Genomic DNA, 27957 nt, shown 5'->3' on the forward strand with positions numbered 1-27957 from the left:
GTCCAAGTGTCTTAATCAGTTCATTTTGGTAGGTCCTGTGCGCGGTAAACAGATCCAAAATCTTCTTATTGCAGTCCAAAAGCTTCGATAATCCAAAAATGACCACGTCTTCAAGTTGGTAGCCCGATTATGATGTCCCAATAGGCAGAGGGTTAGCCTTATTCTGCTTCTTGAAGAAAATATGCAATCCACTGATTAGATCCATTTAGAGTTGATTTGAGTATAGTCCGGCAACCGGCATGAAGCAGAGCATAGCAGCGTCGGGCTCCATGGAGCAGTAGAGGCGGCGGTAGGAACGGCCTTGAGGAGCCTGGGGAGAGGAGAGAAATGCGACTGTCTCTGGTCGACTATTGGTCGAGAGAAAAAGTAATATACTTTTTTTTTTTTATCATTCCATTTGGGCTGTGGGGGGTGCTTAATGTCTGAAGGAGTCGACTGAAGGCTTCTTGTCCTCTGCAAAAGCATGCAATTGGTCCACTGATGGATACATCTTGATATTTGTCTAGTCTAGTATGTTCATTAGATGGGTGAAATCCTCTTTCAGTGCCTCTGTGCCTGTTTTCGTAGGCAGTTAGCCTCTGGTATGCGTGCCATTAGCGTTAGCCACGCTTCTAGGCCCTCTTTTCTTTTGGAAAGAATGATAAAAAAAAAAAAAAAAAAAAAAAAAATTACTATTCGACTAAGAGGTTGGTTAGTCGACTACGGCTCCTTTCGACCGATTAGTCGACTAATCGACTAATAGGGGTCAGCCCTAGAATGAATGAATGAAAACTTTATTTAACAGATTGCAGAATGGGTACAATACAGTACGGCTCAATACATACAATTGTTAGGGGATGCAGACCAGAGAAAGACGTTTGTCTTACATCAGGGTCCCCCATTTTCAATTCATAGTGACATTTATGACATAGGGACATACAGCCTATACAGGTATATAGTACTGTTACATTTGTGACATATACGATATGCAAATATACAGTAGTTACCCAGAGATCCTAACAGAAAATATATACATATGATGGGGAGGAGACTGTACATTAGGAGGGGGTGGGTGGGCGGGAGAAAATATATACATACGGTGGGGAGGAGACTGTCCATTAGGAGAGGGTGGGTGGGTGTCTTAGTGTCTTTATACCTGTATCACTGTACACATTAATTAATACTACTCTAATACAGCTCTGTAGTGTACATACATCCGATTAGCACTATTACTCAATAGTAGTACTAATGAATATATGCTATATACCCAGTTTAATCTAGGACCCCTTCTCTTCTCCCTCTACACTAAATCACTGGGTAACATTATCACGTCTCATGGCTTCTCCTATCATTGTTATGCCGACGATACTCAACTCTTCCTCTCCTTCCCTCCCTCAGATATCCACGTCTCTGAGCGGATCTCGGCCTGTCTGTCCGACATCTCCACCTGGATGACGACCAACCACCTCAAACTGAACCTAAGCAAAACAGAATTGCTTCACTTGCCGGCCAAATCCTCCCCCGACAGACCTTTCCATCACAGTCGAAAATGCAGCTGTGACCGCGTCCCCGACCGCCAAGAACCTTGGTGTTGTCCTCGACGACCAGTTGAACTTCTCTGCTCACATCGCAGCGACAACCAGAACCTGCAGATTCCTCCTGAGCAACGTCAGAAGGATCCGCCCCTTCCTGACAAAAGAAGCAACTCCTCGTCCAATCAACAGTCATCTCCCGCCTCGACTACTGCAACGCACTGCTCGCTGGCCTCCCGGCCACTGCCACTAAGCCTCTTCAACTCATTCAGAACGCAGCAGCCCGCCTGATCTCAAACCTACCAAAGTCGGCCCATGTCACCCCACTTCTTAGGGACCTGCACTGGCTCCCCATTGCTGCACGAATCCGCTTCAAGGCCCTCGACCTGGCATACCGTGCGGCAAAGGGAACCGCTCCCGCCTACCTCCGGTCAATGGTCTCTAACTACACACCCGCAAGACCCCTACGCTCTGCATCTTCTGGCCGCCTCAGACCTACTCCTATCCAAGCTCCGGGAGGGTCATCAAAGAGAAGTCGCCTATTCTCAGTCCTTGCCCCACAATGGTGGAATGAACTACCCACCCCAGTTAGGACAGCCGAAACCCGTCCAATCTTTCGCCGTCGACGCACTTCTTCAACCATTATCTGAATTTAAAAAAAAATTTAAAATCTAACCCTAACTAACCTTACTGTCATGCACTTGTCCTAATAAACTAACCTACACTGTAGCACTCAACACTTTATGAACATTGTTACTCAGCTGATAAGAGTTATGCCCTTCCTGATGACTTGTCGTACAGAACTTGTAAGTCGCTTTGGATAAAAGCGTCAGCTAAATGACTAAATGTAAATGTAAAATGTAAATCACCTGTACATTGTATATTACTTTTGCACTTTACTGTTACAGTTGGTTGAAGGCCAAACTTCTTTTCGTTGTACTGTACAACTCTACTAAGTGCTTTTTAATGACAATACATTTGAATCTAATCTAATCTGTTCTAATGGAGGAAGTGGCAGCAAAACCCCTGAAGAGAGAGACATAGAAAGAGAGGGACGGCAGTCTGCCAGCGAGGTGACTTCTGACATGAGAGAGAGAAGAGTGGAGAGAGAGGGAGAGAGACGGAGAGATATTTATGTTTGTCACCCCTTTGTTTCATCCAATCCAGTTACTCCTTTATGTTTTAATAGACATCTTTGGACCAATGTGTCCCTAAACTTAAACTAATTGGTGTCGTTGTGTGCTTTTTGCCATTTTGTTATTGTGAAATTGGTATTAAATTAAAAAAGTATTAAAAAGCCTTAAATCTGACTGGGCTAAACCTGCAGATACCCAGTAACCATTACCTATATATCACAGAACATATTATTGACCTAACCATTACCTATATCACAGAACATATTGACCTAACCATTACCTATATCACAGAACATATTGACCTAACCATTACCTATATCACAGAACATATTGACCTAACCATTACCTATATCACAGAACATATTGACCTAACCATTACCTATATATCATAGAACATAATTGACCTAACCATTACCTCTATCACGGAACATATTGACCTAACCATTACCTCTATCACAGAACATATTAACCTAACAATTACCTATATCACAGAACATATTGACCTAACCATTACCTATATCACAGAACATATTGACCTAACCATTACCTATATATCACAGAACATATTGACCTAACCATTACCTATATCACAGAACATATTGACCTAACCATTACCTCTATCACAGAACATATTGACCTAACAATGACCTATATCACAGAACATAGACCTAACCATTACCTATATCACAGAACACATGATACCTATATATCACAGAACATATTGCCCTAACCATTACCTATATCACAGAACCTCACAGTGTAATCACCACTTTCATGTCATCTGAGCGCAGCTAATGGTTTAATTGTCCTACGCCTTTGAAATGTGAACGGCGACATATGATGCTATGCTATGCAAGTCCACCAAGAGAATGAACAGCGTGCAGAGATGAGCTGAGAATGTGTTATTGGTGACGCGCCAAGCTGTGTGTGTGTGTGTGACATTTTGCAACCGCCAACATTCCGTCAGTTGTAACAAATGGAGATAACACATGCTTCACTGATCAAATCAATCTGGAAGTCATCTGCTGCTCCTTAAGCAGTTGGCAGGTTCCTCAATAACCTCAAAAACTCTCAGTTGATCATGTTATTGGAAATGTGGACCAATATGTCCACACATGCTGCCCTCTCCCATGTCTAAATAAATCACAAGGTACAACAAAATACCCCTAATGACTGTTCCGGCTCCCATTAGCAAGTCTTCAACCACAACAACCACAGCATTCCAGGAGACTGGAGATGGGGAGCAGCATCGTTCAAAACATATTGACTAACAGTTTTTTACTAGATGACAATTTATATTGTCGGTTGACCGCAAAGTGCTCTGTAGGCCAGACTGACTGAAAATGACTCAAATGCAACACAGCTTACGGAACAATCTTGAAACTCGACACCACAGAGTTCTAAATAAGGCCTTCTGTCAACTAACCTACATTGCCGTCTACCGCAGGCGATAAATCCTACGCTTGTACCAGAATCTGACACGCTGGTAGGTCCGTTGAGGACGAGCCATCACCTCGGAGTCTCGTTAAAAATTCAACAGTTCTGCTCGCTAAGTAACCTCCGCTCTAAGGGCAGAAGAGAAGGTGCCGGGTGCTGGAGAACATCCAGGCCTTGGCAGCCAGCGCTGGCACGCAGGAAGGGACAGTGGTGGTGCTTATGCAGGGATGGGATCTGGTCCAAGCAAGATACCCAACCCCTTGCCCGCATTCTAGGTGACAAATAGAGAGTCTGACACAATAGGGGCTAATCATGGAGCTGTGAAAAGGAAACCGGCGAGGAGCGGGCTCGGGTAACCGAGCTGTAACTACACACCGTGCAGCCACGCGCAAGCGGGCGGACGGACGGGGGGTGGGTGGCCGAGAAGGCGCGAAGCCTAGCGCTCGGGTTACGCAGGGAAAAAGTGACTCACTGTGCGGGAAGCGCGGCGTTTCGTGCGGGATCATCCCGAGTGTCGGAGCGGAGAGAGTGTGATAAGTGACAGCTACTTCGTTGCATTTTTAAAGAGCCCATCCCATGAATAATTGAGCCCCGGGCGCCGCACAAAGAAAGGGGCCAGCGATCCTCGGGGGGAGAGGAGCGCGATACTCCTCGGATAGAGACACTTTCTTTTCAGCCGCCGTGACACCTAAGCTGGCACGGCGGCACATGGCGACACAGAGGGAGGAGGGTGGGAGGTGTCATTAGTGCTCTGATGTTGAGAGAAAAGAGATGACTTGCTCTCGCCGACCAAAAAGAGCAGCGGAACTCAAGCCATAGCCTAATTGACGGTGTGGATTCAATCTGCCTAATTGACAGTAAAACAATGGTGGAGGTGTGTGGATGTCAGTCAATATAGGTTTCCACTGAGTGCAGCGGGGAGGAGAGATGGGGGGAGGGGGAGAGAAAGCGTTTTTTCCACTGACTCTTCCATTGGTAGATGAAAATTCAAACCTGATTTGAGAACGTTCATTTTCCTGTGACTTGCAATGGACACCATCACTCAAGAAATTGGATTTTCCACCTTTGACATTAAAGGGGCACTTCACCAAAAACATTATGGAGATTTATTTTGCACATAATCTCACAGACATCCAAAAACAGTTTTGCACACATTCATTTCATTTGACAGTTAATGAGAGTAAATTAGTTTGAATATGGCCTACCGGTGATGTCATCGACATTGAATTAGGGCTGCAACTAACTTATGCTGTCGATTATTTTATCGATTACTTGATTAATCTAAACGATTAATTTACCAGAAACATCAACAAAAATGTATTCTATTTGCAATTGAATATTTCAAAATGTTTTACTAGTATCCTCAGGTCACATGGGTAGTTTCATCTTTGACACCACATACTGAATACCCAGAGTATGAGATGAGCCATGAAGTTTATTTATGTCTATAAATGCTGTGTAGTGTGGATGCCTACTGTACATGAGTAGGGTGAGTAACCTACATGCCATTACTGCTTTTTATCCATCGACTCATTATAGCTACTTCATGATCTTGAAGTCTTGAACATCCACCTATGACTATGACATTGTTTTTCATTACATACAAGCCCAATGCTAAATGCTAAATGCTAAATGCTGAAAAACAGGGAACAAAATGTACTTTTTAGCTTGATTTAAAAAACTACTCGCCAGAGAGATTTTTTACCGGCCAAAAACTATAAATAGCTTTTTAGTATATCTCCATGAGTTATTATATGTATTGTGTGTTATCGCTCCACTCCACGCTATGGTAGTGCTTGTGCCAGCACAGGAGATGAGATTACAATAAATGTTTTATATATAGGCTATATACATATTTAAATTAATATCTTCCTTTTGAATAAAATAGACTCAGGAATCAGGATTGTTAAAGCTGATTAGCCTAATCCATGTAAAAAAGAGTAGCCTATAGTACATTTATATACCACAAATGTATACATATTTTAGGGCTGTCGAACGCAGGGATCAAGAGCTAAATGTCATAGCTTCTAAAATGTAAGGTGGGGGTATCGGGCTCAGCCCCTCCCCCTTTCTTCACTGTTGCAGCTGGAGTTGATGTCCAACACGGAAGTTATCAAATGCGAGCGAAGCACAGTGTCTAGTCCTGGCTCTAGGCAGAATCATGAATAGTGGTTTAAGAGAAGTTATTTATATTTTGAATGTGATTCATTGCGCACTAGTTAGATTACACGTTGCGCATATTATGACTTTGAACATCTGCTATTTCCACCACAAAAGGCACATACAAGTAATATGATGTGTCGATCATGAGTATGCAAATCAACAAAATTTCATGGTCGATGAATCGTTGCAGCCCTACATTGAATCCTTGTTTTGTGTAAATGATGGCATCATGAAATGATGTTGATGAAAATGAGGGCTGTCAGTTTATCTCGTTAATTAATTACACAGCAATTTTTTTTATTTTTTTTTTATATATTTTTTAATCTCATTCATTCCATAAGAACGTAGAATATGAATTTACAGACTTTTTTTTAATATGGTCCATTTGCATGTTCTTGGTATCTGATTCTAGGGACATCTATGGATCTCAGGGAATGTATTCCCTGTGTCAGAAATACTGTGTCTGTTACTAGGCTTGAGTAAATTGTAATGAACCAAATGAGAATATCAATAAAAAATGTTTTTATCTTTGACTGTGAATAACACCATGCTAAAATTGACCAGACCTGAAAAATCTAAGCAAATGAATAAATGGAAGATGATTAAACAGAAGGTTTTGTAGATACAGTACTGAATTCTGCCATCCGGACACATGAAATATTATTATAGAATATAGAATATCAGGCCTAAAATGGTTATGCGATTAAAATGAGATTAATTAGATTAATTAATTACAAATCCTGTAATTAATTAGATACATTTTTTTAATCACCTGACAGCACTAATGAAAATATAACAATACCTTGTCTTATAGGGACTGCTACCTTATCATTTCATTGAGCATTCAATGTCCCCGATGACATCACTGGTGGCCACATTCAAACAAATTTACTCTCAATAACTCAAAACTAAATTAATGTGTGCCAAACTGTTTCCAAGTTTTTTAACACTTTGAGTGCCAGCCACGGCATAATTCGTTAGTTCATGCCAACCGTTGAGTGCCAGGAACGAGATATGCCGTTTTTTTATTTCGATCACACTTATTGATTGAGTATTGGCTACTGTGAATATATATTCCAGGCTGATTCCCATCCCGCGATGACTTCCATGTTGATCAGACAGCTTGCCAGCTCAAGGAGCCAGCTGGCTCCGCCTCTACATATCGACTGATCCCAGGTCAGTCTAAGCGACTGACATGCAGTTACACAGGGATAGACGATAGGGGGCGCTTTTTTCCATTCTGAGCTCCTACAGGGGCTGCTGTACCAACGGGAGACTCGGTTGATGAAATATGAATTCAGATCGCTAATAAAAAAATAAAACGCTAATACACGTCGTGGGCATTCAGGCATTGGGCTGATAAAACGAGTTATGACGTCATGGGCACTGAAAGTGTTAATATCGCGATATTAAAGCTGGGCCGCTAACGGCGTTAACGTGCTGCATTAACTCCGGACGTTATCGCGCGATAAAACAATTGACGCCGTTAATCTATTTCTCAAACTTGGGTCTCCTCCTCTCTCTGTCTGCACGAGAAGCGAGCCGCTCACTCACTCACACATACACATACGGTTACTTAACCCTTTTCCCGCCAATAACGTCGTACGACGGGTTTCAAGTTCATGCGAATTCTGCCAATAACGGCGTACGACGTGATTCTGATCATAATTTCATATTTTCGCCATGGTATTCATATTCCACTCACGGAGCTTTGTCAGATGCTGATGGACTCAGCACAACTCTGCAACGCTTCAATACTGCCACCTGGTGGCTGATCGGCGAGTTGCCAAACCGGAAATGCCCGTTGCAGTTCGGTCCGTCCCCTAATTCCGTCCGGCCACTCGTTTTAGCGTCCCGGGACTCAATACACACACCGTGGATATGGATCTTTGCCATAACTCAATAATCTACATTATTTGGGCGTGTATTAGTAATATACAAACCGGAAATGGATCGCCTAGATCCCCACCACATAACTGGGATCTGTTTGCTCCACTCTCATCGCCCAACGGTACGAGGAGACTGACGTGAGTTTCAGCGTTTTTGTTTATCATTTTCGATACAAACTGCTCCGATCAATATATCACCCATACTACATGAAGCATCTAACGACTATCATGGAATTATAAACGACACCCCCCCCCCCCCCCTCTGTTCACCCGCGGATGATCAGTCATAACCCTAGGACCATGTACAGTTGAAATTTTTAATATAGCGTCGATCGGTATCAAACTGCATTTGATGATCTAATATATGCATTTGTGCCTATATCTCACGTTCTGGGAAATACTGCAGAAAACGATAAAAACATATTTATACTCTAGACGGTATTTTCGTATGAATGTGTGAATGAAAAAGTAAAACGTTCCTACATCCTGAACGATAGGTAATCGATGTTGAATGGGCCATAGTAATGTCAATTTAGCAATACAATTTAAAAAGTTATAGCCCTGCAAAGAAGGTGAACATCTCCATAGACTTACAGTACTGGCAGAGAATGGTATAAGATGATCAAAGTGGTGGCAGGGAATGGGTTATGGGCGGGGCCTATCTGTGGCTCAGTGTTGAAGCGCTGAGGACACAGACCGAGCTCTGCGCTCATTATTATTATTATTATTATTATTATTATTATTATTATTATTATTATTATTATTATTATTATTATTATTATTATTATTATTATTATTATTATCATGGCGGAGAGAACTAAACGAAAGTCTGGGTACAAAGTCGATGCCGACAACGCACGTTGCCACAAGTGCAATAAAACATTTGCAAGTATGGGTGGCAATAGAAGCAATTTGTCAAAACATCTGTTGTCAAAACATAACATTAGTCTGGAGAAATGCGCCGTTTTCGACTGCTTTGCTCGCAGTGTTCCATCTCCATGCACGTCCACTGCAGGTAAGCCAAGATAATATGGAGTTAGCTAGGCTAATAACAAATTATTACGAATAGGCTAATAAATAAAATATAATTGTTTAGCTACAAATATATTTGAAAGATGACAGCCCACGCCTCCTCCCTCTCCCTCCACCACCAAATACAGCTGTCCCAGCCAAGCCAAGTCCCTTCACCCTAGCAGCTAGGAAGGATGACAGAGGTATGGGGGGGGGGGGGACGAGTGTCAAGGGCTGTGACCCAGTTTGTTGTCAAAGGCCTGCACCCCTTCTCTACAGTGGAGTCCAAGGGCTTTAGGTAACAACTGATCATTCAGTGTATATATTTTTTTTTTAATCTTACATTTGTTGTTTATTATAAAGTCTATAATTCAGACACATTTAAAACATTGTTGCTGCTGTTGCTGAAGACATATTTATTTATTTATAAAGTTATATAAAAGAACATTGCTGCTGCTGTTGCTGAAGAAATAATATTTATTTATAAAGTTATAAATAATAAAGCAATGTCGATAAAGTACCGAACCGTTAAGCAGTATCGATAAGAGTAGTAGTATCGATAAAATCCTAACGATACCCATCCCTAGGTAGAACACACATATTTTGAATGCCTTCGGCAGACTTCAAATGAGCCATTTTAATCTAGATTAACCTCTATGCGATATATTTAGTATCGCGATACTATCGTATCGTGACGCGAGTATCGCGATAGTATCGTATCGTGAGGTCTCTGGCGATTCCCACCCCTATTAGACACATAATTTAAGATATAGTTTATGCGTTCGCAAATATGAGAGCTCTATCATTGAAGTGGGTGGTGGTATTCAACGGGGTAAATAGGACACGGAGGCCGGCACTCAAAGTGTTAAGGATGTGTGTGACATTGTGTGCAAAATAAATCGCTGTGTGTATAATTAGCTTCAGTATGTCAGGCAACATCACAGCATCTAAATGTGAAGCATGTAGTTCAGAAGAGAGGTGGCACAATTCTTCCTGGATAGATACCCCATAGCCTTTGGCATTATACACTAGTTGTTCCAATGGACGATTTGTGGCAATGGATTTGTGGATCGACGATGTTCAGAGCTATCGACAATTTTCACAATGTCAAGACGATTTTGGGGTAGTTTGACCAAGTGTTAAGCACCAACCTGTGCCATTACATGGCCTTTGTGTTAAAGGAAAACGCCAACATTTTGGGAAATTAGCTTATTTGCCATCTTCCCTGGAGTTAGAAAAGAAGATACATACCTTTGTTGTCTCTGTGCGTGCAGTAGGCTTAGGGAACGCCCGCTCCGTTAGCTTAGCTTAGCTCCATCACTGGAAGTGGGTCAGACTTTTACCTTCAAGTTCCCTACAGTCACGAAAGGATCCGAACCGATTGAAGTTTATGGATACCATGACTTAAAATCCTCTTACCTTGATGATTAAAAGCCTCCCCAATTTAGAAAACAGTATTCCCATGGCTGGTGTTGATATACTGCTACTGTAGCTAACGAAAAACAACAAGCGGACACTCAAGCAGATAACGAGGGTAACAACTTCCGGTCGGGGGGGTTCCAAAATAAAAGAGCGACGTCTATATAGCAGCGGAAATATGTTTATTTTGTACATTATCTAACGTTAACACGAACGTAAACTAACTTTAGGTTACCGGTAGTTGTAACGTTAGTTTAGGTTCGTGTTAACGTTAGATAATGTACAAAATAAACGTATTTCCGCTGCTATATAGACGTCGCACTTTTATTTTGGAACCCCCCCGACCGGAAGTTGTTACCCTCGTTATCTGCTTGAGTGTCCGGTTGTTGTTTTTCGTTAGCTACAGTAGCAGTATATCAACACCAGCCATGGGAATACTGTTTTCTAAATTAGGGAGGCTTTTAATCGTCAAGGTATCCATAAACTTCAATCGGTTCGGATCCTTTCGTGACTAGGGAACTGTAGGGAACTTGAGGGTACAAGTCTGACCCACTTCCAGTGATGAAGCTAAGCTAAGCTAACGGAGTGGGCGTCCTAAGCCTACTGCACGCACAGAGACAACAAAGGTATGTATCTTCTTGTCTAACTCCAGAGAAGATGGCAAATAAGCTAATTTCCCAAAATGTTGGCGTTTTCCTTTAAATGGTGTTGAGAAACATAGGCCTAACGCTAAAGTCTCCACTTTAAGGAACACACAAACATTATGGGAAATGCGATTACCGTCTTCTCCAGAGTCGGACAAGATACAAATTTCCTCTCCGTGCGTTCAGTAAAAAGCTATCCGGCTGCAAGCTAGCCTAGCTAACACAAATCAATGGAAGTGGATACGGACCATTAGCCTAGCTTAAAACTCTGGGAGAAAACTCAGGCTAGCTGGTCCGTATCCACTTAAAGTTGTGACAATCCAGCCAGAACATTTAGCAGACAATTGGCTGCTCAGCTGTTCCATGGCCACTGGCCAGGTGTGTGTTATTCCCTCATTATTTAATTTACAAGGAGCAGACAAAAGGTCTAGAGTTCATTTCAAGTGTGGTATTTGCATTTGGAATATGTTGGTCAACTCTAAATATGAGGTCCAAAGTGCAAAGCAAGCTGTCATTAGGCTGAAAACCTAAACAAACCCATCAGAGAGATGGTAAAAACATTAGGTGTGGCCAAATGAACTGTTTGGTACATTCTTAAAAAGAAAGAACGCACTGGTGAACACCAAAAGAACCGGAAGATCACAGAAAACAACTGTGGTGGATTACAGAAGAATATTTCCCCAGTTGGTCAGATCAAGAACACTCTCCAGGAGGTAGGCGTATCTGTGTCAAAGGCAACATTATATAACAAAGACTTCACCAGAGTGAATACAGAGGGTTCACCAAAATATATAAACCATTGGTGAGCCTCAAAAACAGGAACATCTAAAAAGCCTATACAGTTCTGGTCCTGGAACAACATCCTATGGACAGATGAGACAATGATCAACTTGTACCAGAATGATGGGAAGAGAAGAGTATGGAGAAGGAAAGAATGATCCAAAGCATACCAGCTCATCGGTGAAGCATGGTGGTGGTAGTGTTATGGCATGGGCATGTATGGCTGCCAATGGAACTGGTTCCCTTGTATTTATTGATGATGTGACTACTGACAAAAGCAGCAGGAAGTGTTTTGAGCAATATTATCCGTTCATATTCAGCCAAATACTTTAGAACTCATTGGACAGCGCTTCACAATGCAGATGGACAATGACCCGAACCATACTGCGAAAGCAACCAAAGAGTTTTGTTTTTTAAAGCAAAGTGGAATGTTATGCAATGGCCAAGTCAATCACCTGACCTGAATCCAATTGAGCATGCATTTCACTTGCTGAAGACAAAACTGAAGGGAGAATGCCCCAAGAACAAGCAGGAACTGATACAGTTGCAGTAGAGGCCTGGCATTACCAGGGCAGGGACAAAACCCAGCATCTGGTGATGTCTATGGGTTCCAGACTTCATCGATTGCAAAGGATTTGCAACCAAGTATTAAAAGTGAATATTTTATTTATGGATTGTTAGTTTGTCAAATTACTTTTGGTCCCTTAAAAATGGGGGTGCACATGCAGAAACTGTTGTAATTCGTACACCGTTCATCTGATTTGGATGTAAATACCCTCAAATAAAAGCTGAAGGTCTGCATTGATTGTTTCATTTCAAGTTGATTGTGGTAGTGTACAGAGCCAAAATTGTGAAGATTGTGTGAATATCCAAATATTTATGGACATGACTGCCTGCCCTATATAATATAATATAATACAATAACGTAAAATAATGGTCTATATTTATAATATTTTGAGGCCGTATTCGTTTGCCGAGAGGCAGCAGTCCATTCTCATTGTAGTGCGCTGAGAGGGAGCGTGAGAAAGAGAGAGGAGAAATGTTGGCGATAGCGTCGGCTATTGGCAATCTCACAGGGTGATGACCGAGTACGGAGTGCGTCGCCCAACTCTAGTATACACACAACTGTTTCTGATGTTCCCTGCTTTTGTAAATATCTGTCATTTCCACCCACTCTTCTCAGTCACCATCGTTACAAGAGGATATCTATGAGGCAATAAACAGCACAACACGGCACAACACAAAAGGTTAGTTGGACTGCCTGGTATTGCACTGGGGTTTTTTGTGAGCAAGCACTTAGTCACGGTGGGGGGGAAAAGGCATACCTGTAGAGCAACAATGTAAGCAGTCTTTAAAAACAAGCATTGTAATTTTCACTTTCCGCGAGTGAGGCGGTCTGCGCCCTCTGGCTGTTTAAATCACTTCTGAGGCAAGGAAGGAACCGGCTGTCGGATAAGACCGGCATGCCATCAGTAAAGGGCGCGGCAGGAACAACATGCAAGACTGCAGTGCGTACACACACACACACAAGCATGAAAAACACACAGGTAGGCTTGGAAATACACACACACACATAAATCAGTCCCTGTGCCCACGAAATCTCTTCTTCCCATAAGGAGTGCAGGCCAGACGGAAGTGAGTCCTCTGTTATTTAAGAGTCAATGTTGTCATTAATTCTGTCTGCATCAAACACACAGCACGTTATTTACACTGAATACTGCAATCTGGGCTGGAGGATGGCTGGGGGGGGGGGGGGTCACTTCCCAGTTTAGGCTGATATACAGCTTGGTCTTCCTTTAGGGTTGTGCACGTCATGAGGGCGCCAACTGCCCTCTCTGGCAAGACTGTGTTATGATCTGGGACTACCGTGTTCTGATCTGGGACTGCTGTGTTCTGATCTGGGACTGATGTGTTCTGATCTGGGACTGATGTGTTCTGATCTGGGACTGCTGTGTTCTGATCTGGGACTACCGTGTTCTGATCTGGGACTGCTGTGTTCTGATCTGGGACTGATGTGTTCTGATCTGGGACTGATGTGTTCTGATCTGGGACTGCTGTGTTCTGATCTGGGACTGATGTGTTCTGATCTGGGACCGATGTGTTCTGATCTGGGACTGCTGTGTTCTGATCTGGGACTGCTGTGTTCTGATCTGGGACTGCTGTGTTCTGATCTGGGACTGCTGTGTTCTGATCTGGGACTGCTGTGTTCTGATCTGGGACTGATGTGTTCTGATCTGGGACTGATGTGTTCTGATCTGGGACTGCTGTGTTCTGATCTGGGACTGATGTGTTCTGATGTGTTCTGATGTGTTCTGATCTGGGACTGCTGTGTTCTGATCTGGGACTGCTGTGTTCTGATCTGGGACTGATGTGTTCTGATCTGGGACTGATTTGTTCTGATCTGGGACTGATGTGTTCTGATCTGGGACTGATGTGTTCTGATCTGGGACTGATGTGTTCTGATCTGGGACTGATGTGTTCTGATCTGGGACTGATGTGTTCTGATCTGGGACTGCTGTGTTCTGATCTGGGACTGATGTGTTCTGATCTGGGACTGATGTGTTCTGATCTGGGACTGATGTGTTCTGATCTGGGACTGCTGTGTTCTGATCTGGGACTGATGTGTTCTGATGTGTTCTGATCTGGGACTGCTGTGTTCCGATCTGGGACTGGTGTGTTCTGATCTGGGACTGATGTGTTCTGATGTGTTCTGATCTGGGACTGATGTGTTCTGATCTGGGACTGATGTGTTCTGATCTGGGACTGATGTGTTCTGATCTGGGACTGCTGTGTTCTGATCTGGGACTGATGTGTTCTGATCTGGGACTGATGTGTTCTGATCTGGGACTGCTGTGTTCTGATCTGGGACTGCTGTGTTCTGATCTGGGACTGATGTGTTCTGATCTGGGAGATGTGTTCTGATCTGGGACTGCTGTGTTCTGATCTGGGACTGATGTGTTCTGATCTGGGACTGATGTGTTCTGATGTGTTCTGATCTGGGACTGCTGTGTTCTGATCTGGGACTGATGTGTTCTGATCTGGGACTGATGTGTTCTGATCTGGGACTGATGTGTTGATCTGGGACTGATGTGTTCTGATCTGGGACTGATGTGTTCTGATCTGGGACTGATGTGTTCTGATCTGGGACTGCTGTGTTCTGATCTGGGACTGATGTGTTCTGATCTGAGACTGATGTGTTCTGATCCGAGACTGATGTGTTCTGATGTGTTCTGATGTGGGACTGCTGTGTTCTGATGTGTTCTGATGTGTTCTGATGTGGGACTGCTGTGTTCTGATTAGGGATGTCCGATATTATCGGCCGACCGATATTATCGGCCGATATCGGCAGTAAAATGTGATATCGGAAAATATCGGTATCGGTAAAAAAAAAAAAAAAAACAATAACAATATTTGTTATATATATATCGAGTGAAATGATTAGTTACCTGAAATTATTCTGTTTTTTTGGGGGGGGAAACCCTGCATATATCGGTATCGGTTGATATCGGTTGATATCGGTATCGGAAATTAAGAGTTGGACAATATCGGAATATCGGTATCGGTAAAAAAGCCAATATCGAGCACCCCTAGTTCTGATCTATAGTTTTAACTTCCCCACAATAGTTTTAATACGAGCCAAACACACAAAACGCCTTTTCTAAACCGGGGTTATTTCTGCACGAAAATTTTAACTGACAAACGAGTTATTTACAAGTTTTTATTTATATTTCCATACCAACAGCCGGGGGGGTTTGAATGATAGCTGTTCTGCACATTGTCCTTGTTGTTAGATGAATGCAAACGCACCCATATGTTAGGGACAGCGTGGTTAACACTCGACATGCCAAGAATACATCGTTTAACATGGACTTTTCTAACCAATGGTTTCAAAATGAAAATATGTTTTTTGTTTTTTCTTCTCCCTCGTCGGGAGGCCACCAGTAAGCTTAACCATGATAAACCTTCCTAAATAATTTCTAGCTAACTAGTCCAGACAGGCCCTAATGCTACAAGTCCTTTTGGGGAAAGAGAGGGTGGGGTTGGCCGTTTTGCTATTGACCCATGACCAGGGCTAAGTGCATCCAGTTTCAGGTAGTAGACGTCGTACACTTGACTCCGGGAACGTTGCTGTACCCCCGCAGTCTGGCCCGCGGCATGCTAATGTTTTCCAGGCAAAGGCTCAAGCGCTTATTCATCCAATTTCGAGAGGGAATTTCACCTGAGTCAGGCGAAGGCCGTAGGAATACTGGGATCCCCCTGCTTCAGGCCGCTCCCCTGACGCCGCCGCCTTGTGCTTTCAGACTGAACCCTGTGAGCACGCCCACGGTCTCAGCGTGTTTCAATGGCATCGCAAACAAGCAAGGCGAGAATCATAAGAGTATCACTTACGCAGGAGGGGATGAATAATCTACGAAGAAAAAAAATAACAATGGGATGTGGGCCAAAACCTCGTTCAGGACATTTTGGAGTGGGTATTGTGTCAGAGATAATGGTGCTGTTATTGTATGTTGCCGCTCGCTTGATTTATAGACTTAAGATGCAGCGAGACACTAAAAAAGGAGCCTACTAAATGTATCTATTAATTACGAGTCAACGGATAACGGGTTGGTTTGCTTATGAGCAAGACATGTCCCATACAAGTTTGACTGTCACCAAAATAGGTTTTTGAGGAAACAAAGACTTCATAGTTTGCGGTAAAAAAAAACAGCAATGTTACTTAAAGAACCAGTACAATGATGTTAATTCAGACCGAAAAAGCTTATTTTGGAATGTTAATATTAGGAGTGTCATTCTTTCAGCGTCAGATGTATTGTCATTTGTTATAACTGTGTGTAACCCAGAGCCGATTACTATCATAAATAGCTCTGTGTGCACCCACTCTGAGCAGAGCCAACTCTCAGTAGGTTAAAGGGGCGTGGCCTTCTGTTCATTGAAAGGAGATGTCAAGTTAGTATCATAATACATGAAGCTTTCAAATGCAAACATAATCATGAGGCCAGTAAGATAGGTCTCTATAAGAGATTAACATTGGTTATACAACGGCATGCAAATTTCTCGATTCTGATTGGCTGAAACAGTCCATTTACACGTATGTATTGCGATCAGTCCACGCTTGCTGGCCCAGGACCCGCCCACAACCGAATCACATCACATCAATCCGCCGGATCACAAGAAGGTGGACAATAATCTTTAAAAATGGATATGTTGATAGCGACTAAACGACTAAATATCAAGCGATTCTGTCACAGCGAATGTCTTAGTCGTTTAAACAATGTTGGATGATGTAATTGATGGGTCTTGAATCATTCTGTAACAAAAGAAAAACAACACACAACCCCCCACACACACGCACACACACACTCTGCCTGCAACGCGGGGGATAGTCAGACAGAGAGAGCTGGGTGCTGCGCTGTTCTAAGTGAGCATGGCCTATTGAGTTGATTGATTGATTGATTGCTAATTTTATTACTGTACGCTTGGTTTCCAACTGGTTAAGTTTAGGCCCTCTACAGTAGGTTTAAAAAAAAAAGAATAGGGCGAAGAAAACGTTTTTTTCCTATAGGGCAAAGAAAACTTTTTAATTTGTTTTACCTACTTTCTATAGAAGCATCTAAGAATGAAGTTCTATGGAAAGTAGGACTGCATTCCCTTAACAATTGTGTGTATTGAGCCGTACTGTATTGTACCCATTCTGCATCTGGTAATACAATTTTCAATCAATCATTCCAATAATACACAGTTGGATGTGTTAGTTGGTTGGATGCACTTCAAGCTGCTTCCACATGAGGCAACTTCTCTCAATCATTCCAATAATACACAGTTGGATGTGTTAGTTGGTTGGATGCACTTCCGATCTGCTTCCACATGGAGGCAAATTGTCTTTTTTGTAGTTGTGGGAACTACTTTTTCTGGCGGATGGTTTTTTCAATAAATCTTCGATTAATGTGTGTTTATTGTATAGAAATAAGGTTGGATGAATGTGGCAGTTGTATAAAAGCTTTACACCACTTGCAGTCGTGATTTGTGAACAATAAACCATGCCTAGGGGGGTCTAACGACCACCAGGCATGGTTTATTGTTCACAAACCACTCCTGCGCGTGATGTAATGCTTAAATAACTAGCAGGCGATAGATATTATTGTCAGTTGATGTGGATGTGGATTAACTAAATTGTCACAAACTAGTTTGATTACTTATTTGTGGACTAGTTAGTTGATATCATACTGACAGATTGATTATGCAATCTCTTCAGGGAAATGGTTTGATTGTGTTGAGATCCAGGGGGATAGTGATCAAAGGGCTTTAGTCATCATATCCACAACAACAACAACAACAACAGTACCTAAAATGGGTCAATGGGTCAATGACTAGGGGATTGGATCCCATAGACATGTGCTAGTGTCTAGTTCCAAGGCGGAGAGAACATTTACTCAGTGTTTGTCATGGAGAAATATATACAAAAAAAAAAAAATTGCATGTTTACACTGTCCTCTAGCCCCATCTAGCGGACTGACCTGCAGCTACAAGTCACGTCCCTAAGACAGCATGTGAAAGTTAACAGGCCTAACAGAAGATAATACAGTGAAACAGGGGTCTATTATCAAGTAGGAAAGCACTAACCTACAGAATTATTCTAAGTGTGACACAGGATATACAAACCACACCAGTGACTTGTTCCATGAGAGCCGATTGATCCATTTCCAGGGTGTGTTGCAATGGTTCATTCTCACTGTTCACTTACACAACAGTTGGCCTTGTGTTGCCGTTACTAGGGATGCACCGATCCGACTTTTTCAGTCCCGATACCTGGGTTTTGGTATCGGCCAATACCGATACCGATCCGATACCCATTGTCCATTTTTTTTATACAAAAAAGTTTTAAAATAATAATAATTTAATAATTTTTTTTTTTTTTTTTTTTTATTATTAAAATATATTTTGTTTTTAAGAATTGTAAAGGATCACAAGTGTGTTTTTGATTTGTTGTAAACAAAGACAGAAAAATGTCATTCATTCAATTAATAAACTGGATGCCTCACTGTCACGTGTGGAAGAGACTGGGATCATTATTTTGTGCAAGGCAACATCAGGCTTGACTTAAAACATTACTTTCCTAACTTAGTGAAACTAAATGTAACAAATTAACACAGATATAAATGTACTGAATGGTTATTTCTTATTTTATTTATTATAATATATATATATATTTTTAAATCAGATATATATATATTTTTTTTTTACCGATACCCGATCCAGCTATTTTACTGATATCGGCGGCCGATACCGATACCAATATCGGAGCCGTTACCAAAATTTTACCTATCCTGTTGGAGTGTGACAATCTCAACTTTTAAATTTTTAATGTTGAATGTAGTGAAATTTAAAACTGTTATCAACTATTTTCTGTCCAAGAGGATCTGGGGTTTAAGCACACGGTTAGTGCTTCTTGAACCAAGAAACATCAGTTTAACTGGTGCTGTGTTATGGTATAGTTAACTGCTATTAACACAATTTAAAAAAAGATATAATAATAATTCAAAAGAAATCTGCGCCAATCAGGCCGTGTGTGTGTATATGTATATATACGGTATATATTATATATATATAATTATAGCTCTGTAGTCATAATGAATAAAACATTCAGTCAGTATTTGTGAACACGCACCCCTCTCTCCTAAAGCTACAAATCACTGATCGGTGATGTCACTGGGATGTGAAATCTGGGGCTGCTCCATAGACTATGAATGGGGCTCTCACTCTACGAGGCCATGCAATGGTTGTGAGCTCTTCCACCCAAATAAGGTTTTCCTTCAAGTGTGAACCAGAATTAAAACCTAATTTGGGTGCAAGAGCTCACACAAACATTGTATGGCCTCTAAGTCCATTCATTGTCACTGTTTACATGAACCGTTCCTCCCCTAGTGTGTTTTTGTGTGTGTGTTTTACTGACCTGGTATATTCTGAAGGGGATGTAGCGAAAACCTCCCTCCTCACTGGGGTACTCCATCAACTTTCTGTTTATGGCCCAGAACTGATCAAACTTATCTGTAAACACACATACACACACACACACATTAATTACAATTACAAGTAAATGTATGTTGATTGATCACTAGAAGTTGTTGTACCTTATGTTATGTTCGTTTTGTTCTGCCGTTTTTAGTATATGTTATTATTATACATTATTGTACATATGTATGTAAAACATTTCTTGTTTTAATATTGTTTTGTTATACTTTGCTCTTATTGGGGTTTAAGTTTTCTTCACTGCATTCAGTTTTTGTTTATGCCATTATGCAATGTTTGGGTTTTGTTGTATTCTTTTATCAGGGTGCAATTGCATTGATTTGTTCTAGGTGGGAGGGACTGGGTTTGTATGGGTGGGTTTTCCTTAGTGTTGCTAGGTGGTTGTGGGGAGTTTTTATCTTTGTGTTTATATGTTAGATCGTTTTTTCTTATGTCTGTCGTGTCTATATTTATTTCACTCATATTCATTTTTTTAGCTACCGTTTATATTGTATATAGTCCTGTATATTGTGTGTACATCGTGTCCCTTATGTTACTTTATGTTTATAGTGTATAGGGTCCTATATGTTACTTTATGTTTATATTAGATATTTTTTTATATACACCACAGGAAGGGGGAAACGCAATTTCATTTCTCTGTATGTCTTGCACATTACGAGAAGTGACAATAAAGCTGATCAGTGGACCCCAAGAAGACTAGCGGTCACAATTGTGGCAGCTAATGGGGATCCAATAAACACACACAAGTGTGTAGACACTGAACATGGTCATATGGCTCAAAATACACCACAAACCGCTACATGCATTACATACTGTACACCACAAACTCAAGATATCTTCTGGACCATATTAACCCCTTACAGTATTTGTATTGTATTCATTTAGCAGAAGTGGTTGGCTATTCACGGCAAGACCGTTACCACAACTACTATGGTGCATGTGAAGTAAATCATCCACACCATTATTATTATTATTATTATTATACCATGGCTGGTCTGAATACTTGCTTCACATTATTGTTGTTATTAATATACCATGGCTGGTCTGAATACTTGCTTCACATCATTGTTGTTATTATTATACCATAGCTGGTCTGAATACTTGCTTCACATTATTGTTGTTATTAATATACCATGGCTGGTCTGAATACTTGCTTCACATCATTGTTGTTATTATTATACCATGGCTGGTCTGAATACTTCCTTCCGGTTGGCTGAAAGCAAGAGGTGGGCATTTATTCATTGAAATGTCCAAAATAAATCTGCCCTAAAATATAATTAGGGTTAGTTAATACTGTAGGTGTTACCTGTTGACTAATTGTGCTCGCTTTATAGTAGCATGCTGGACCTGGATGGTGGCCCTCACTTGAACTGCATGAGTTAAACCGGCCTGTAGTTTATTATCAGTGTCAAGCAGTGAGTGTATTATAGTGTATTGTGTTATATTAAAAGTGTGTTCATTTGAGAAACTAAACGGTCTCCACCACGCTGTGTTGGTTAACAACAGCCTTCCCAGTTACCCTGACATTACAGATTCTACCTTTAAGCTGAATACTAGAGAGCCAGATGTCATCGAGAGACACATCTGGGAGCTGCTCCATAGACAGTAAACAGTGGACTCCTAATACACCGTTACATTAACCAGAGTGATTTTACAGAGATATGGGTACATTTTCTGATCCAGAGCTGTTAAAACTCTACATTTAAATAAAACTAATTTAATAGCTAAACGAACCTACAATCCATTGTCAATGGACCAACTCCCAAAAGTGTCACTTGATGGCATCAAATTCAAGTCTTTCTAGCTTTGGGCAACATTTGGAATTGGAATAGTACAATATAAATTATGAAATGTAAGAAAGAAAAAAAACTGACATGCTCAGTGTAGGTTGAATGTTACGTTTGTACACAAGGTTCTCATGGTGGGTTCAAAATTAACAAAAGTGGGCAAAAAGAGAACATTTTGGGGTATCTGGGGGTAACGTGATATGATTTTGTAGGGAAGAAACAGGAAGGAAGGAGCCGATGCGTGTGCAAGTGAGATTGCTGTAGAGAAACTGTGAAAAGTTCATATCACTGGTGCAAAAACATAATCAATTGATTGTTACTTGCAGTGGTGAAAAGATTGTTTGAAATCAACCTCTTGGTTTAGGCCTGGGAAAACCATGGCATCACATTTAAAAAATCCAGAATGTCTCTCTCTGGGAGGAGTCTCTTGAGACGATTACCCCTCTAGTGGCTGAAGTGTGAGTAGTGGGACCAGGAGTTTAATGAAGTAATCCATGCATTGGGAAGCTGGTTCACTTCTGTGAGAGCCATTGGTTGAGATGAATAGTCCACCTGGTGGGGTTGTCCTTGCCGACATTCCTTACGGCCAGTTCCTAGGCCTCAGAGGAATTTGTAACCAGGACCAGGACTTCGAGGGTAAATAATGGTCTAACTCCATCGTTATTTGGGCTAAGGACAGCATTCTGCTGTGATAAACAAGGCCAGCCCCAACAGTACTCCAACTAGCCTAGGAACCTAGCCTGTGTGTGTGTGTGTGCGTGCGTGCGTGTGTGTGTGTGTGTGTCGACCACACATACCGGGGATGGGGTCTCTAGGAAATCTCCCTTAACACATTGAGCGCCAGATGGCGCTGTGGGCGTATGGCCGTTTGTGCCAGCGCTGTAATGCAATAGGGGTAGATGCCGGTGTTTGTAGTGCTAAAACTATATTAAATATTATAGCTATGGATCTAATAACAACGTCGATTGTGAGTTTCTTCCGGTCAACATGCAAAAAACTGATTATTTTTTTTCATCCATACATTTCCGTTTTATACCGTGGTGAATATGAGTATAGTTTTAGAGTGATCCTGTGTAATTCCAGGAAACTCCGTCAAACAGCGCTTTACTGCATTTCATTATAAATCGTGCCATTTCTCGCCTGATTATTGAATCAATCCAAAATCAACGCTAGATTATCGGTATTATGTTTCATCATGCATGCACGAAAGGGGGGGGGGGGGGGGGGAAGCCGGCCCTCCGTGCTTTGATCGCAGCCAACGGGACACGGCCCACACCCAAGAATAATCCAATTATCTGATCGCCATTCCAAATACTGGTCACGGTCGTGTGTCCAACGTTATCCACCAAAGAAAATGAACAAGGGGAAGCGGGGACACTCGTCGATGCCATCCCTATAAGCGCTCGTCTTGCTGGAGTGTTTAGACCCCGCCTGCACGCTGCAGCTCGGCCAGGAAAACAAACCACATAGTTTAAAATGGAGTGCAATAGCGGCCGCAAGGCGTTAGGCGGCGGTATCGGACCGTTGTGGTCTCAGACAGAGTGCCACACAGTCCTACAGCACAGCAGGATGTGAATGGAAATAGCGAATAAAAGAAATAACGATCATAATAACAAGTATACTCGTTGTTGGCGTCCAACGATTGGCGGGCTATAACGAGTGTACTCGTCATTGGCAATTAATGTGTTAAAGATTTTAATGTTTAGGGGCGGTCGGGTGGCGTAGCGGAGATTGCGCTCGTCACCAGTGCAAGAGGCTGCGGTCTCGACTCCCGGAGTCAGCATTGCCCTGGGGCTTGGGCCGGTCGTCATACTAACTCGTTTGGCTGAGTTAGCGGGAGGGAAGTCGTGGGTGGTAATCTGCGTTGTGGACAGCGACGCCTACAGGTCAGGTCTGGGCGCCTGCTCAGCGAAAGGCAGGAAATGGTGAAGGCAGCGTGACCTCCCACGCGTTACGCTTCACCAATGAGAGTCCTCGCTGTCAGGTGAAAAAAGAGCCACTGGCTGTCTCCACATGTGTCGGAGGAAGCATGTGGTGGACTTCAGGGTTCCCTTGTACCGACCAGTAGGAGGAACATGCGCACAACAACCAGGTAGGGGAGGGGGGGGAATTGGCATAATGACTAAAATTGGGATGGGGAGAAAGAATTGAAAAATCAGGCAGAAACAAATAAATAAATAAATAAATAAATGATTTAAATGTTTGCACGTTTGTAATTCCATTAACTCATTCAATGCCAGTCACGATGATAGTCGGGTTAACTCGCCATCGCTTGAGCGCTAATCACGAGTATAGTCAGGTTTTAATCGTTATTTCTTTTATTAGCGATATCCATTCATTTTCATCCATCCAGCCTGATGTTATCGTTGGGAATGGGTCTGAGCTCGCAAAAGGGCAAATACCGCCCCCTACGCCTTCCGGCTGGTATTGCACTCCACTGGGAATGGTATAGTTTTTTTTCTGGGACGATCCAAGCCGTGCGGGCGTGGTTTAAATAATCAGGGGAGGTATGCAATGCTGTTGAACGTGGCACGGACCTCCGCGCCCAGTACTTCAAATGGCGATCAGATAATTGGAATCTTTCTTTTGCATTACATCAGGTAAGAACATTATATATAAATTTGATCGTTGATCTGATATGTATTTCTACCCCGATCGACGCTGTATCTGTGTGTGTATGTGTGGCTGTTTTCCGTTGGGTGCAGGAGGTGGGGGGGGAGCGCCGCGCTGCGAGGGCCATTTCATGTATGCATGAGGAAGGACAATAATGATGATCTAGCGTTGATTTCAGGAAGATTCGATAATCAGCCGAAAAATTACGTGTTTTGTGTATTCCACTAAAGAGCTATTATCGCGTCTTTCTCTGGAATTACTAGAAATCACCAAAACTATACTCGTATTCAAAACGGTATAAAACGGAACAAAACTATCCGTTTTGTACATGTTGACTGCAAGCAACTCACTGATAATCGACGAGTGTATTAGACCCATAGCCATAATTTAAGATATATTTTTAAGGACTCGCAAATCTCCCAGTCCTCCCATTGATTAAAGCGATGGCGCTCACGCACTTAAGCGTGGCGGTCAATGAGTTAATCGTGATTAATAATCTTGATCACAATATGAATAAAAATAGCAATTAATATTTATGATAATAACGCAGCCTAGGCCCCTAATGTCAAACATATCACCAGATCAAACTGGAACATAATTACTTGCGATCACACCCTCAGACCCCCCCCCCTTCCATCAGAGACAAACCAGTACACAGCTATCTACCGGCTGACCACAAGGACCTGTAGCTCAAAAGACCTGTGGGCAGCTACAGATTAGGGAACTGCAATCACTGTGGTAACATTCTATGCACCAAAGCATTCACAGACCTCAAAACCAATCGTATTTACCAACCATTTCACGGACGACAACAAGGACAACTACAGAGCCCTGGTGAACAGATTTTTATAAATACCTCTATGCTGGAATATTGGAATATGGAATCTTGCAACCACTACAGAAAACGTGAGTACACAAGTTCAACTCAAGTTCAGACCTGTTACTCTATTTCATTAGCACTAAAAGTGATTTTCCTTTTTTGCATTAGTAACTTCTAGGGGTGTAACGGTACACAAAAACCACGGTACGTATGTATCTCGGTTTTTAAGTCAGGGTTCGGTACGAGTTTTCGGTACAGTGGGGGAAAGTTTGGCTTTCCATGTTCCACTCAGGGGTGATGTAGTGTGCAGTAACTAATTGTACTTGTAGGGCTGTCAACGAATATTCTATATTGAAATTAATAATCGATTGTAAAAAAATTAATAATAATAATTATATTAGATTGTGAAAAAAAACAGCCCCCAGTGGGCTGTCGTTAGTGGTTAACATACCGTTGTATTTGTTCAGTACACTACACAGCCGTTCGGTACGGTACACACTGAAACTTGTTCGGTACGGATACGTGTACCTTTACACCCCTAGTAACTTCAGAATGTTATCTTTCCAAAGAGACCAGGCTCATGCATGTGCTATGAGTATAAAGTATAAAGCTAAGCTTTGCAAAAAAGGTATGCAGTCCTCAAGTTCAAGTAAATAAAAATGGCCACTTTTCTAGGTGCCTGTTAACTCATTCAGCGCCAGTGTGTATCCCCATCCCTGCTGTCAATGGAGATAAATTACAGGAGATAAATTACATCATGGGATCGGAGGCTAGAATTTACGTGTACTCGCCGATACCGATACTAGCATTTTAGGCAGTATCGGCGGCATTTCCGATACTAGTATCGGTATCGGAACAACTCTGGTCAGCAACGGCATACATTTTGGAGTACGTTATGATCGTTGCGATCGATGTGAAATTATTGTAGGATTGTAAGTAGGATTGATGTCATATAGTCCTTACCAATGTTCCCCCTAAGGTGCGCGCGCACAGGGCAAAACGCTCCCGCGCACATCTGAAATCGGTCACAACATTTTTTTTTTTTTTCAACAAACATGACCATGTTCACGTCTTAAACTCATACTGAGGCCTTAGTTTTGGTTTTAAATTGCATATCATCATTCATTTATTTATTGTCACACAGAGCAGAAGAATTTTGCCAAAACAAACCAATAGTATCCAGCTGCAGAACGGCAGACCAGCCACACTCTCAGACCCATACGCATTTCCTTTGATTTAATTATACATCAAATGATTTATGTCAAGGATTGCAATGCCTCGCTTGAATGAAGTTAACTTTTCACCTGGATAACATTAACATTCAGGATGAATGTAATATGAGAAATTGGGATACAAAAGAAATATATATATATATTATTTTTATTTATATATTTTATTTTTTTGATCGGATCGGGAAAGATCGGTATCGGTAGATACTCAAAATCACATGATCGGGATCGGATCGGGAGCAAAAAAATGTGATCGGGACATCCCTAACGGTAACCTGTTGCGTGTGATGTTACCAAGAGAAGCCCCGCTTTCAGTGCTTTGTGGGCAGCGCTACTGCACACTCACACAGACACACACAACAGATGAGGAAGTGGACAGATCCGACCAGCATTGCTGGCTCCTCACAATGCAAACGCGAAAATGTACATTACAGATGAACTGCAGAGAAAATTTCCAATTTATCATCCCGGTCGAGACTAATTGGAAGCGCTGCGTGCAAAGCTTGACCATATGTTTATGTGTCTAATAAAGGTGCTGGCGATCTCAAAGCTCACATGGACACAGCAAAACATTACAAACAAAGCAGTGCGAGGCGAGAGTTTGATGGCAAAGTTGACCAAATTGATTGAAGAATGCAGCTATACAGAGAGAGAAAGAAAATAATTGAAAACTATTTTGATGCCTCAAAATGATGTTTTGGTTTGATAAGATGCTTACCGGTATGATACAATCATAAGGATTATGTGTGTAATAAATTAGTTTAGTACACTAATTGCAACAAATCTGAAACTGCATAGTGCACTTTTAAATTAGTATCTTTGTGAGGTTACTGTTTTATAATTTACATTACATTGAAAAGATAAAGATATATTTTTTAAAGCTGGATTTTCTAATACAGAAGAGGTATTATTTAGAACATTACATCATATTTTTCTTGTTATTTATTTTGTCCAGTAAGACTTGAAAATATATATTATTTTGTCATAGGTTGATTTAGTTATTTTCTTGAGATTTGCCAGATAGATTACTTTAGGCATAATACAGCATGTTGAGTAACTTTGGTTATAGAGAGATATTATTTTGTTATATAAAATAATATAAACAATAATTTTATATCCATACAGAGGTGGTATACTTTAAATATATTATAATGATAAGGCATCTTTGAGTAAACTTTGATTAAGTATCTTGAGGCTGAAGGCAGAGTGTCATCTTTAAAAAAAATCACAATATGGTCACCCTTGAAGTCGCATTATAATTCACTTAATAAAATAATGACGAGTCAGCCTCCTAAAAAGACAAAAGTTAGTGACACGACTCACACCGCCGCCGCCAACCCAGCCAAAGTAAGGACTATGCTCTGTATCGTCAATCAATGGTCAAATAAATATTTTATTAAGGAATATTTATGCCTTTTTGTATTATTTCTCTGTGTATCAGCCAAATGTATATATTTGTATGTTAGACATTAAGGGAAATTAAGATTCTC

At 41.6% G+C, this 27957-nt stretch overlaps 1 protein-coding gene across 1 annotated transcript in view; it reads right to left on the reverse strand.

The window, feature by feature from the left end:
• Window positions 1–27957, reverse strand: part of atg5 (ATG5 autophagy related 5 homolog) — a 75517-nt gene that overhangs the window by 20801 nt on the left and 26759 nt on the right. Inside the window, exon 6 of the mRNA XM_084337039.1 lies at window positions 19942–20036. Coding sequence (XP_084193165.1) covers window positions 19942–20036 — 95 coding nt within the window. The remainder of the gene's footprint in view (window positions 1–19941; window positions 20037–27957) is intronic.

The sequence above is a fragment of the Notolepis coatsorum genome (assembly GCF_963971535.1).
Source record: "Notolepis coatsorum genome assembly, chromosome: 19".
NCBI classification, from domain to species: domain Eukaryota; kingdom Metazoa; phylum Chordata; class Actinopteri; order Aulopiformes; family Paralepididae; genus Notolepis; species Notolepis coatsorum.